This window comes from Danio rerio, chromosome 3 (assembly GCF_049306965.1).
Source record: "Danio rerio strain Tuebingen ecotype United States chromosome 3, GRCz12tu, whole genome shotgun sequence".
NCBI classification, from domain to species: domain Eukaryota; kingdom Metazoa; phylum Chordata; class Actinopteri; order Cypriniformes; family Danionidae; genus Danio; species Danio rerio.
The window spans coordinates 40,266,451-40,281,456 of NC_133178.1; the positions used below are offsets into that span (position 1 = coordinate 40,266,451).

At 36.0% G+C, this 15,006-nt stretch overlaps 1 protein-coding gene across 8 annotated transcripts in view; it reads right to left on the bottom strand.

The window, feature by feature from the left end:
* The window catches only part of sdk1a (sidekick cell adhesion molecule 1a), a 534,279-nt gene that overhangs the window by 309,594 nt on the left and 209,679 nt on the right, over positions 1–15,006 (bottom strand). For all 8 annotated transcript variants that reach the window (XR_012401153.1, XR_012401152.1, XR_012401155.1 and 5 more), the window contains exons 2-4: positions 9,455–9,614; positions 4,070–4,176; positions 672–819 (exon numbers count right to left, since the gene is read on the bottom strand). Coding sequence is in view for 4 of the 8 variants with exons in the window: in XM_073944925.1 (XP_073801026.1) it covers positions 672–819; positions 4,070–4,176; positions 9,455–9,614 (415 nt within the window). In the remaining 4 variants the exon portion in view is untranslated. The remainder of the gene's footprint in view (positions 1–671; positions 820–4,069; positions 4,177–9,454; positions 9,615–15,006) is intronic.

Here is a 15,006-nt window from a genome sequence, read left to right on the forward strand (position 1 = left end):
AAACCGCCTGAACATTGCTCTGACAAATTAATGGCAGCTCGAAGCCAAATGGAACGAATGCAAATCACCACTAGCCCCAGTCTATTTCTGAATTTACCTGCGTGAGCCTGCTTACTTTTCAATTACACCTTCTGCCGGAATCAAATGCAATTCTCAAATGGGCCTCGGCTGTATGCGGCGAGTGAAAGGTGAGTCATTAGATGTGTCTCAGTGGTGGAGTTTTATTTGGGTCTCGTCGGAATGAAAGACACTTGACTGATAACGGTGAATCGGATCAGCCTCGTCGATCTCAGCCTGGGTGAGCTGCTAATTAGAAAAAGGCAATGAAGAACTACCGTAGCAAGATTAAAGAAGGGCCGGGAACAGGCATTAATTGCACTTCTGTGACAAGGCAGTGTGAGAAAAACACTGGCGCACACACTCGAAGAAAGCAGTGCACATTTGCAGTGTCTTCTGCATCGCTAGCTGAAGTGTTTCTCTGTTTTACCCAACATTTTTCAGTGTGGGCCGCCATAAATGGACGCCCAGTGGGATTAAGCATGAACACTGAAGGTAATTACATCTCTTATGTGAACCCAAAGCCATAGGGACCTGCGCCAGGTCACCCAGACCTTTCCTAATGAACAGCCGTTCAGGTTTAAAGATTAGACAAGCAATTAAGCTTTACTTACATTCTGTTGCTGGGAATGATCTTGTAGCCATCTCTGAACCATGTCACCTGCGGCCGCGGAAAACAACTGACCGCTGGGGAGTTGAGGATGGCGGCCCGGCCCTGAGTTACTGTCTTTCTTTGGTCATTGTCGATAAAGTCGCCCATATCTGTTAGAAGAAATATCTTATTGCAGACAGTAATATTTGCTACAGCTTATTTTCTCAAAATAAAGCAACCCTGGTGAAACATAACAGGCCACAGAGGCTTTTGGGTGCAAACTGCAGAGGTGTTCAATCAGAGACATTTATTCATGGCACACAGCTATGCAGGATTGCATCACCATAAAGAACAAAAGAACAAGTACACTGTGCTCTGAAATTGGTGACATCGGTGCAGTTTTTATATTGATTTTAAGTTTTTTTTTAAAGGTTTTATTTCTAGAAAGAGAACACCAAAAACAACTAGCCAGTTAAATACAGCCTTAAGGTGGGTAAAAATGACCTGCAATATTGTTTAATAAATGAGATACTATTTTGTGAATGTTTCATCTCTAATTTAGGATCCTCAATTAGGTCCCCTCTAGCCCCTTTATTGTTTATAAAAACAAAATAATTCTTGTTTTTAAATTGTAAGAGCTAACCTTATACAGTTTATCAATAAAGTATTATTAATTTTGGAAACAAAAAGCTTTCGCTGTTAATAATTCATATTATTGTACAGTTAGAAGGACATTATAGTTTAACCCTTTTATGCATATGATCACACCGCTGTGATCAGCCTTGGCTGATCTCTGAAGCGTACGATCACACCGGTGTGATCAGAGTGCACTTCATCAACTACTAAAATTAAAATCTGACCGTGCATGCTGAGGCACAGCAGGAAGCAGCACTTGTCATTTAATACAATTTATCTATGCTTTCAAACAAATAACATTTATTTTAGGTTTCGGACATTCAAATACACATAACTGCAAGTAAAAAACACCATTTAAGATTTAATAAAATACACACGGATGTTTATGGAGACGGCAATTATAAAAAAATTTTCTCAGCTCGAATCTCTTCTGAGGTTGTTGCTAGAAGGGATACAGCTGCGATCTGAAGTTACCGAGTAGTAGTTTCAGCTGTATTCTATCTAGACTTCACCACATTGCAGGAGAGGGTGAAGTCTAGATGGGATACAGCTGAAGATACTCAGGTCAATATAGCATAATTTTTGTGACACCAAAACAAATAATAGTTTTATATTGCCTTTAGGGTTTAGGGTTGGGTTTAGGGTTGAGGTAGGGGTAGAAGCTAATAAAATACAATTAATGCGTAATTTAATAAATAATATAAATACTTTTTGTTAACATACAATCGCAGCTGTATCCCTTCTAGCAACAATATCGGCGCCCTATTATTATTACATATAACAAATAATATGATCCTTTTTAGGCTGTTTAAAAGACAATACATATGATCTATCACATATTTGGGAGTAAGAGTATCAGAAATTTCACAATATAATTAGAACATTGTCATTATTTACAGAAAAGGGCAAAACGAAACAAAATATGATATATACATAGATCATTGGGGCTGGTGGGTCACATGATAAACTTGACTCATCGCCATGAGAACTTTAAAATGCAGCGGTCACAAAAAAAAAACTCACGTAGAGGGGTCAGCTGGAGTAGTTAAAACTCACGCATAAAAGGGTTAAGCTATGAAATAAAAAATAAATTAAATATAACCCTCTGTGGTTATTTTATATAAATATATGCATCTTTTAGCAATATTATATTTTAAAGTTAGTGATTTTATGATAAGACCTAGATCTTAATCAATGGTGTCCAAACTCAGTCCTGGAGGGCCAGTGTCCTGCTGAGTTTAACTCTAACTTACTTCAACAGACCTGCCTGGTAGTTTCTAGTATATCTAGTAAGAGCTTGATTAGCTGCTTCAGGTGTGTTTGATTAGGGTTGGAGTGAAAAATTCCAGGACACTGGCCCTCCAGGACTGAGTGTGGATACATGAATGACACAATTAATCCTTCATTAAGACAGGAACTTGCCGACATCTACTTGCGAATTTAGTGTCATATTTATTTTTACCACAATCGGCCTGTGCACCATGCTTGAGTTTTCTAAACAGGATTTATGGTCAATACTGAACACTCTAAATGGTTGCTAGTTGACAAGTAGTTGTAAAGTTACCTACAGTACAAGGGAAAAGGGGGCAACAAAATGAAGTTTGACCTGTTACATCTCGTTCAAAGTTTCTACATAATTAGGTGCAAACTTATTTCTTTGTTTACATTTGGGGAAATAAGGCACAATGACAATTTAGATGAACTTGAAACAATAATTTCAGATACTTTCCTCTGGCATGAACAGTCTATTTTGTGATATCTCCATCCTAGCCAAATGTTTCACTGAGTTAAAATGTTACAAGCGTCTGGAACAGTCAGTCTGGGGCATTCTGAACCTTTAGAGCATGTTATAAATATTACAGCAAAGGTCCAATACATGAGCTGGCTTTTCTACCACAGCCACATATTCAGTGTAAATCCAGCCTTGTTTAAAGTGTTATGCAGTGTCCTTTAGGAGGAATCACAGTTCTTCACATGTCAATGGAAATGCTTTTTACCATGCTTTAATGAAGAATGTCTTCAGAGACTGTGCAAAGCAGTATAAATGCACTCCTCGCTTGTTCAAAATCTATTTGAGATTCCTTTCTTTAATAGAACATGAAAGAAGTGCTGGTTGCTGGCACCTATTGACTTCCATAGTATATATTTTTTTCCTACTATGGAAGTTGATGTGTCCCAGCAACCAGCATTTATCGAAATGTTTTGTGTTACACAGAATAAGCACACTGAAAAACGTTTAATGCTATGAAAAACAGTAAATGATGAGGAAATGTAAATTTTGGGGTAACTAGCCCTTTAAGTACTATGTACTTATACTGATTTGATACAATGTATTCATTATGTACATGCATTCTTATACATTATACTTACATCTGTAATTACAATTACTGTAATTACATAATTACACTTATTGACCCAATCCTAACACCTTAATCCACCTTTAAACACACTCACACCACCAAACCTGCCCCTAATTTTACCCATATCCCACATCAATAGCACTTTGTGTTGTGCAACACAACATAATAAGTACCTATTTATTTATGTAAATATCTAGTAGTTAAGTCACTTAATTGCTCTGAATTGCATTAATGTCACATTTTTACAGTTTTAGATCAAATAAATGCAGCAATGGTAAGAGTAAGACTTTAAAAAATGCAGAAAATTCTAGCAGATCTTAAATTATGAGTTAGAATAGCATAACTAGTAAATCCTGCAATCCTTCAATCAATTAGTTGACTCAACAACCAGATCAATCTTATGCGTGATGAATCATGAACTCACATGCCACTTGTATCTCGGCTTTTTTCTGAAGCAGAGCGCCCATCCTGTTTCTCACCACACACTGATAAACACCCATATTGGAGCGCTGGAGAGAGGAAATGGTGTACCTGAGAGTATAAAAAGAGAAACAACAACTTCAATTCACATCCTGGAATGGTAAAAAAAAACAACAGCTATTTGCCAACAAACTCAAGGATTTTCGACTCAAATGTGCTCCCATTTAGAGAGGTTGGGTTTAAAAGGTTTACCCTTGCAGTCACGACTCTGCTTTTTTTTGCCAGCTCGCACATTAGCGCAAACGGAGCACATCAAAATGGCTCAACAGGAACTCCTCTCCAAGCCCAGCCATTATGACGAATATCAGATTTCAGCCAAAAGGCCACTTTGACCAAAAGCAAAGGTGGCAAACGTTTGAGCATTAAAATCTGTTGGCATTTCTGAATACGCTGAATACATGACTAATGCGCCGTCGCTCTCTACTTAGCAGAATCTGTTTACGTCTTTGAAAATGCCAGACGGCGGGTTTGTGCATCTCGTTGGTGGTTTTCCTCCTTCACAGAAACTCAATAGCAATACCGTGGCAGCTCTGAGAGTGATGAAATATAATGAGAAAAGCAATACCAATTAGAGCAAACCGATTCTGTAGATGGACAAAATGTGGAAACACTTGACACAGGGAGACGCGAAGATGCGAAACACCTACTTTAGCATTTATACGACTCCTGAATGGAGGATAAATCAAAACATCTAATGTAAAAGTTGACATTAACTATGAATCAGGTGTCAGCGGTGCACTTCAGGTAAGGAATGAAAGCATTATTTGTCTCTGAAGAGAGTCGGGCAGCGCTGCAGACTCTTTTATTAAGAAAGAAGGAACCCTGAGGGCCAATTCTTCAGCAGCTTCAACACTCTGCACGTCTGAGGAAACGCTGAGTGCTATGAAGGCTGTACGCTGATTAAAAAAGGTCAGGCTAAGAGGCTATCATTACTGAGAAATTAAACATACGGCATGAAGAGGACTCAGCTAGGAAATTATATCGCTGATTAAATGTACTGCTTCTACATAGTCTAGAGGAAGCTATCTTGAAGGAAAAGGGAGGGAAAAAATGTAATTAAAAATTATTTGAATGCGCTTCACTTCTAGTCATTTCATTTCTTGATTAAAGAAGCGCTGCAGGTTCAATGCATGTTAAGCTTGGTTGACAGCTTCTGTCGCAGAAATTCATGGTCACTTGTTTTTCAGTTTGTAAAAACAAAGTGTATCTGTGGTAATCAGATTACAGTGGAAATCTGAAGAGGGTTTCTGGAAGTTTATGAATATACATTTAAGACATTTTAGGACCTTTTAAAGAAAATCTGAAAAATCATTTGAAGACAACGCAAAATATAAGCATGTTCTCCTTTCGTTTTACTTCGTTTAAAAAAGCAACTTATAATTTGAATGACTATGCTTACAAACAATGTGGATTTTTATTATCATTATTATTATTATTTTATATAATTATTAGCGATAACACTTTATTTTGAAGGTCCATTTAAGTATTGGTAGACTGTCTGCTTAATATATGTTGATACTGCTCCTTCAATAGACATTTAACTGACTATAAGAAACTTTGCAAGTGCATGTCAACTTACACTAACCCTAACCCCAACCCCCTCCAACCCCAACCTAACAGTCTACCTACAATCTAATGAGAATTAGTTGGCATGTAGATGCAATGTAACTTAAATTCAACAAATGGACCATCAAAATGAAGTCTGATCTTATTAGTAGTAGAAGTTGTAGAAATACTAGTATTCTTTGATCATACAACACATTAGCGATGCTCTTCCTCAGTATTTTTGTCTTGTTCTCCAGAGCAAATGTCTAAAGATTTTAAAATCAAGATATATTTATTTGCAAAGTAAAATTACATTAAATAAGAAGACTTTCCTTGATCAGACAGTGGCTTATTCTCAATATGCGTTTTTCAGTGGTCTTGTGTCCTTGTGTAACGTTATTTTTATTGAGCAAAGTATGTTTGTAAGGTTTTTGTGCATGTTAAATATACTGTATATTGAAAAAAGAAAAAAAAACAATAACTCGTTGTATGAATGCTTTGATGTTTATGTAATTTATCATTAAAAATGCGTGAAGGTCATGTGACTATCAGGAAGAACGCAGCATCTAATTTCTTAGAGGACGTGTTCTGTGTTCTCGCGGTCTCCCGAGTTCATTCTTCTGAGATGACCTGGCAAAACCGGTCTTCACAAGAACGCAAGTCCGTTCTCTGCATTCTAGGAATTGAGAAACAGCCATCATCTTTTAGCTTATTCAACTTAATTCTTATGGAACAGTTTCATACCACATGAAATATCACAGCATATAAATACAGATTGAAGGTTTTTGAAAAATTTGTTTTGAAAAACAAAAATATTGAGAGGAAAAACTTGTATTTATTTTTTGGACAGCACTGTGACTCAGTAGTTAACACTGTTTCCTCAGACCAAGAAGGTTGCTGGTTCGAGTCTAAGCTGGGTTGGGTGAATTGTGTAAACAAAATTGGCTGTAGTGTATGACTGTGTGTTTGTGAATAAGAATGTGTATAGGTGTTTCCCGGTGCTGGGTTGCGTCAGGAAGGGCATTTGCTGCATTAAAACATATGCCGGAGTAATTGGGGGTTCATTCAGCTGTGGCGACCCCTGATAACTCAGGGACTAAGGATAGTAATATTTAGGATAAATATTTATATGTTTACTTATTTAAAAACCTTATGAAAGACACTGTAAAGGCTAAAAGGTTTAAGAACTAAAACAATAAAATATTTGAAAAATAGAAAAATATAGCATATAGGATAATCAGTGACAGGCACTATAAATATTCAGCGTTACTTTTTCCAGTAATGAGTAATCAAAAAATTTCCCCTGTGTTATCTTAACAGACAATAACATTTACAGTAATTGAGCTCACTAAAGCGGTTTTCATCTGAGCAGGCTCAATGTAGGACCTGCTCTGGTGTGTGTGTATGTGTGTTCTGGGAAAGTGGGGCACATAACCAATGATGATTGGTGTGCATGTGTGTGTTGGGGAATGGGACAAACACATAACTAATGATGATTGGCTAAAATGTAGCCGAATATGTGAGCTCCGTTTTTAAAGGAGGACACAGTGTCACTACATCAACACACCTAAAGCTACAGTAGTTTAGTAGGAAAATAGTAGCATAATCAAAGCATTATAACAAAACCAGTCAATTATGTCATAGTATATTTTGACAAACAACTTTTCAATCCCATTTCCATATCATCAGCTTGCCATGTGTTAAAGTGGGATCTCTTCAAATGGCATCAGAGTCAGTGTGTCAGTGAGAGATCATTTCATGGACATGAAAGCACTTTACTAGCGCTACACCAAGATTAAAACATGAACAAACATTAGAAAAATAGTTGTAAGAATCATGGTGAAATGTTTCAAACCTTATGTAATCGCTGAACCATTGTTTCAACACTGAAATATGTTTTTTTTTACAGTATATATAAATATTAAAAAAATACTCAATAATACTAAAAATATTACTTTAAAACAGGGGTGGCCAAACTTTTTTGTATGAAAGGCCAAAAAGCAAATATCATTGAGAGCCATGGGTCGAAGTAAATATACCAAACTATATTACATTAATGTATCCATGGGTAATTTTCTTAATTTAGTTAATAAAATAAATAGAAAACATAACTTTCAATCATATTAACTAATGCAGTATACCTTTTAAAATGACAACTTAACAAACAATCACACTTAATACACAAAAGTCTCTGTATTGCCAGGTGACAGTATGTGCATTTCAATTTGATTTATTCACACCATTTAATTGAAGCAGTTAATTTCAGTTAGCTTTTAACAATAAAACAAACTAACAAACATTAAACTTGAATTGACAATATGATCTCTAAAACATTCCCATCTTTTTCCCCTTCTTCTCAGCTGGAATGGTGAGCCAAATCAAAGATTACTATTAAATCAAGTTAAAGTTTACATTCCTTAAGAAGCATACTTTGTTTTTAGACTCATTTGTTGACTAGTTGTGGTCTGTGTAATAAATATTAAACATTCTAACCCATCTATAATGATTTATTGTTCCACGACAGAAATAATGATATTTACAATAAAATATTAAATGTGATATGTGTCTCTCACAATGTCTCACAGCAACATTAATGTAGTATAGAATAGTTCAATGTTTTAAAACATTCATTTGTTCAACTTATTTATTATTAAGGCATCCAAGTTGTGTTTTGTTTTGTTTAGTTTTGTTTTAAAAGGTAGGAAAACACAATAATGGCTTTTCCTGGTAATTAGCTATTTTAATAGTAATGCAACTCAGTTACTAACTCAGCTACTATTTGTCAGAAGTAACTAGTAAATATAATTAAATACCATTTTAAAGTAACATTGCCAATGTGGCATATATATATATATATATATATATATATATATATATATATATATATATATATATATATATATATATATATATATATATATATATATATATATATATATATATATATATGTATAAAACCATCTACAAGCTATTGTTCATATAAACAGGTTTGTGATGACTCTTCATTAAATCATTTTCTTTTTTCGGCTTAGTCCCTTTATTAATCTGAGGTCACCACAGCGGAATAAACCGCCAACTTATCCAGCACGTTTTACGCAGCGGATGCCGTTCCAGCTGCAACTCATCACTGGGAAATGCAATGACTAAATTTTAAGACATTTTTTTCCGTTCCATTTTTTATGAACATCATTTTAAGCATCACAATTACATGCTGGAAAAAGGAAAAAAAATGTAATTTTACATAAAAAAAAAACAAAAAAAGTAGGAAACAACCATACACTCTTGCATTCACACACTATGATCAATTTAGTTTATTCAATTCACCTATAGCGTATGTATTTAGACTGTGGGGGAAACCCGAGCACCTAGAGGAAAACCCACACAAACATGGGGAGAGCATACAAATTTCACATAGAAATGCAGATTGGCCCAGCCGAGACTTAAAACTGTGTCCTTCTTGCTATGAAGCGATAGCACTATGCACTGAGCCACCATTCCGTCCACCATTCCTCAAATTCCTTGAAAGATTCCAGTAACTGACCAACGCACAATAGAGAATAATAAGAACATTGTTCTAGGGGTTAATGGTCATGTTTTGAACGAATTTAATATACCTGCCACACGTAGTGAATAAATGTGCTGCCTGAACAGAAGAAAGGCTGCAGGGGAGATTAATATTAGACTTTTTGTTTCTTATATTAACCGTAAGGCTCACTGTAATCTTGAGACGGTTTTGAGCAGGACTTCATCTGCAGAAAGCCTTAAGATGAAAGCGTCCACTCACTTGTACTCAGGGGAGAAGGCTGTGATATCGGTGTTGTTGAGCATCCATTTGAACTCCAGAGGCCAGCTGCCCTCCGCAAGGCAGGTCATGACCAGACGATTCCCTTCCAGGTGGATCTCTGGAGGTCCCGGCTCTGTTTTGAAGTAGGGGGCCACATCACCTGCAGACAGACATGAAAGAGGCACAGTTAGAAAAGGTGCGCAGTTCGCTGTCATGCAACCCTGACCCCGGCAAGTCATGCACCATCAAAGACCAAGTCAATATGCAGTGCCATCACTGCTGGTTCCTCAATTTACATCAACCAACTTAGCTGGAAATCCAGGCAGAGATGGCCATTTCTCATTGTAAACAAACAAACAGAAGCCACGGCGCAAAGGTTATCGCAGCATGTTTTCTACAAAAGCATCTTTTATGAGTCCTCACAGCGCCCGAGAACCAAAGACCAGCGCCAAACCCTTTAAATCTTCCATCTGCAGATTTTGCCACACTTCACAAGAGAAAGGCTCCCAGCTTTGATTTAAAAAAAAAAGGACGACTTAGAGCCAGGACACCTGGGTGCAGTGAATCTGACTTCTGTCAGCAGCGTCGCAGTGTTTCCCCTAAAGCTCAGACAAATCAATTGTGCTGTGCTTTTTCTCTTTTATACATTGTATAAACCATCTGAAATATGTAAGTGACTCAGCCGATACACACTCACAGCAAAATAACATTTTCAGCATTTTTTTTTTTACTTGGAAACGACAAGAAAATAATCTAAGCATGTGGAAGATTTATATTTGAAGTAATAAAACGCTTGTTTTAGACAATACATCTTGAATTTTAGTGTATTTTTCTTACCCCACCGGTAAAAAGCTGTTTAATTTTAAGCACAAAGCTCACTAAATGTGCGGTAGTTTAACGCACACAACACATAAACACCATTTGTCAATGCACTACTTAATATAAAAGGTATTTTCTGAAGATAACAGTTATCTTATGCCATTAAACTGATGGAGTTCAAAGATGTTTGGATTTCTCACTGGTAAACAAGCCACGATTGTATATCAAATAAGCAATATTTTGCAGCGCTGACAGACATTTTTTGAACCTTGGCCTCTTTGGATTCCTGTATTGGATGAAGCAATTAATGCAAATGAAGGTGTTAAAGAGAAGCATCCAAATGCAGGTTTTTAAAATGGATTCTTTTACTTTCCTATATCTGCATCCAGGCACATTTAGCTCATGCACAAGCTTTTGAATTGCTGTGTTTCAGTTAAACGGACGAAATGTCAAGGGGTCACAAACCTGCTGTAGAGCACATGGTGGAGAATGTAGACAGATGCGGTGGAGCTGCTGTGAAGAATATCAATGAGGCCTTTAAAAACCGAATGAAAGACGTGAAAGGAGGAGAAGGCGACCAAGGGCTAGTAAGACTCCAGGTGATAGCAGAGAAAGACATAGTGTCCTTGAGGTCATGGCGATTGAGAAATATCCGAGAGTGACCGGTGTGGGTGAGGAGAGACGGACACTGGTTTATAGGTATTTTATGGGTTTACCATTGCTGTCTCTCCAGAATGGAGGACAGATCATGCAAGGACAATGTATTGAAGTAGATTTCCTGTTTTTTATATATATGATGAAAATTTATGGTCAAACATGCTGCCAATCACGTCCCATTCTAAAGCTCCATCTGTAGGGAGCTGAGATTATTCAGCTCATGGGTATTCAGCTCAACTACCACGAGGGTCAGCATATAAACTTCACAAGTTGCAGAATCCAGAACAGCATGAGGCTGTTTTAGAACCCATAGGCTGCACAGCTAAGACTTCAACTGATGAAGTAGTGAATAGAGGTGTCTTTTCTAAGACAATGCTGCAATTGTTGTTTTAATAATGTATGAGCTAACGTTATCAAAAGCATTGATTGTGTGATAAAGCCTATTAGAATACAGTTAGAAGGATTCAAATTACAAAAGCAAACAATTCCCTTCTATGGGTTGTTGTTTAAATTAGGATAGGTGATATTATATATTGTAGCTTATATCCCTTCTATATTAACCATACTCCATTGCCCCTTGATAGGAATCAAGTTCTGTTCCTCCTCTCAGTAGAGGTCACACTCTGCTTACATGTTTCTATTCATAACTAAATGCACCTTTCCATTTACGCAAGTGCAATTAAGGATGCAATGTCATTTTAATTAATAAACTCATAGAAAAACTCATATTTTGATTGCATGAACTCATAGAGAAAAACAGAGCAGACTCTGGTTGAAGATGAAATCTTGTAGTGGGCATGTGTATGTAGTGATGAATGGTAAAATAAAAAATCTTGTGGAAATTCACTTGTGGAAATTAATTGTTAATATAAAAAAATGCTAACCCATCAAGGAATGGGTCATGTTTTAGCCATTTAAAGGTTTTAACAGTTTTTTACCTAATCAACATTTGCATTTAATCAATATCATCTCAGACAAAGAGAGACACAAAGGGATAATAGAATGCAAAATATGTAAGTAATGAAGTGGACCAAAAAATAAGCAAATCTACCCCATTAATGTGCATCTGCATTCATATAATCACCTATACCTTTAAATATGCACTTTTTAATTAATCCCTCAACTTTACCTGATATTTGGTGTTTATGTCTTCAAAACATTGCCTTGTGTAAAATCTGGAAAGTGATTTAGGAAAGTGAATTATGCATAGGAAAATAAATAAGACTTTTAAATATTAATGTTTTCATATACTGCATTGGTTCAATATGGTAAAAAAAAATCTCCATAATCAAGAAAACGTGGCTAATCAAACGCAGCCTGGAACATGCATATTAATGATTTCAGAGCAACAAATTAGTCTGTGTTTCAGCTCCTGATGCTACGGCTACTTGTCAGGTCTTGACGTCGAAGAATGTGACTTAAAGTACAAGCTAGCATTAAGGGCATGGCTATATGATAGGGCGGTCCCACTTTATATTAAGTGTCCTTAACTACTATGTACTTACATTAAAAAATAAATACAATGTACTTACTGTGTTTATAATGTATTTGAGACCACTTGTGGTGCTTTTGAGTTGGGATAGAGGTTGGGTTATGAACAGGTTTGGTGCTATGGGTAGGTTTAAGGGTGGGTTAAGGTGTTAGGGATGGTCAACAGTGTATTTACAAATGTAATTACAAAAGTTAGTTACAGATGTAGTTACGTACATATATTTAATCAAGCATAAGTACACAGTAAATACATGTATTTACACAATAAGTACATTGTAGCAAACTATTAATTCCTGTCTAAGTACATATTAGTTAAGGCCACCTAATATAAAGTGGGACCGATAGGGCTATTTTTTACTGGGGTTTTACACTATGGAATTTACATGAGAACTACAGTGATGTTTGAAACTTACGTTATGGCCATTTTCATGTACTCGTATTATTTGACTATGCCTTGGTAGACCCCGATTTTTTTATAGGACATCTTTAAACAGTAATAACTGTGAAGTAGTACTATGCAAATATCGTCACACGATGGATGACATCCCCCAGTGATGACTTCACAATCACAAAGCTACATCTGAAACGCACCATCCTCTCAATCCCTCCAGAGAAGAGATTTAAAAAATTCCCCTAAAGAAAGGGTTAGGTTATTGTTATTGTTTGTAAAAAAGCTGTTAGTGATTGCTGGTTGAAGAGTGGTTGACAAAGGTTGGCTGTCACAACTGTGAATGTCTGCAAGTAGAAACAAAGAAGTCTGCGAGGTAAGTTGGGAAGTTCAGAACAGCAACCAACTTAAGCAGTGACTCCCTAAAAGACCTTCAGCTTCGGTTAAATTCTCTTCAAAGGATTCTGTGCATCCCAGATTATCCGAATTGCTCAAAGACTTCAGAATTTATCAGAACTTTGCTGCATGTTCCACCAAGGATTTTCATGGTGTTATATGTGCTTGGATGCACAGTACATTGGGAAAAACAGCATGTTCCAGGTTTCAGGACCTTTATTGTAAATAATAAAACACTGGTGTGTTTCTGACATCAGGATCGTCACCTCTAGGAATCCACAATTGCGGGTGGGTGATTATTCGGATTTCCTTTTCACAAAGATCCAGCTTTTTTTTCTACCACTGCATCGCGTCAACAGCAGATGTGTAAATGTATAATTTTCCAAACCTCTATCAGAGGCCTATGCATAGTGTGCTTTAGTATATGATAATTAAATGTTTGTAACTATCACAAAATCCTCCTTAGTTATTTAATATTTTAAAATAAAGTTTATCTTAAACTCTATATTAGACTCTAGCTTATATTTAGAGAAGATAACAGAGTAACTCATCACAATCAACTTAATGATATTCATGATTCCTGCTTACTTTGTGTATTGTACATTTATTGTACAATTGTGTCTTCCTTGTGTTGATAATACAGTAAGAGGCTCTACAAGTCACACTGTCTGTTACGAAGTTTATTTATTTCTTTTTGTTGCGCATTGCATGTATTTTTTCCTTTGTCCCACCTTCTTGTGTTGTTTTTTTTTTTTCATTCCATAGGCTCCAACTTTAATGTGGTCCAGGCTTTAAATGGCTGCTTGTTGCAGAGAGCTTTTAAAAGGAACTTCCGGCAGAGTTCAAGGAGCACAATTTTTGTCCTGGATTCTCCTTCCCCTCCGACTGACAACCAAACTTTATTCTTGTCGAAATGTCCATGTTTGCTTGCAACTTTTTTTGAAAGTTTGAGATTGTAGGGGTGGCCTGTCTATTTATTTGATTACTTTTGATTTTGTTCCTGTTTTTTTTTTTTCTTTAAAGACTTACAGGTTATTTAGTTTATTAACTTTGCAGGTTCTGTTGTTTGTTATTTGGCCAGTGGCCACCCTGAAGAGATGCTCACTTAAATTGCTACCTTTTTCTATAATAAATCTATTCACTAACTCTTAACTGAGTGTCTGCGTTTGGTTGTAAATCTTTTAAATAAGTTGTTATTTTTATTATATTTTTTTGCCTCCCTTGAGAAATTATTATGCCTATAGTTATTTTCCCCTAAACTTGGGGCATATAACTGTCTCACAAATTCTTTAGATTGGCTAAACTACTTCAGGCTAAACTACGATAATAAACTACTTCAAATGTTATATAATTAATTTAAACAATCTTGGATTGTTAATTATTGCCATTGTGGAAGTTCTTGACTGGTGCACCAATTGAGAAGGAGTGATTAATCTGATACTCACACTCACCTTAAGTGAGGAGTAGGCATAGGACAATAACGGTTTCAATGTTTACCATGGTTTGGAAAAGTCAAGGTTTTAATACCACAAAAGTTTTCTGTTATATCCTAAGGTATATGTAAGGATTTTTTTAATGTGTTTTTTAACGTTTTGTGAGGAAATCTGTGTTATTGAAATGAATGAAGACAGAAGAAGTCAATGATTTATTAATTATTTAAATATAAAATATTATAAAGGGTTCCTAAAAAAAAAATTATTGTCTTCAGTGGAGAAAAAAAGTTGTTGTTTCTACCCAGACATTTAGAAATCATTTATTTTAGAGCAGTAATTGCAATACTGCGAAACCATGGTATTTTTAT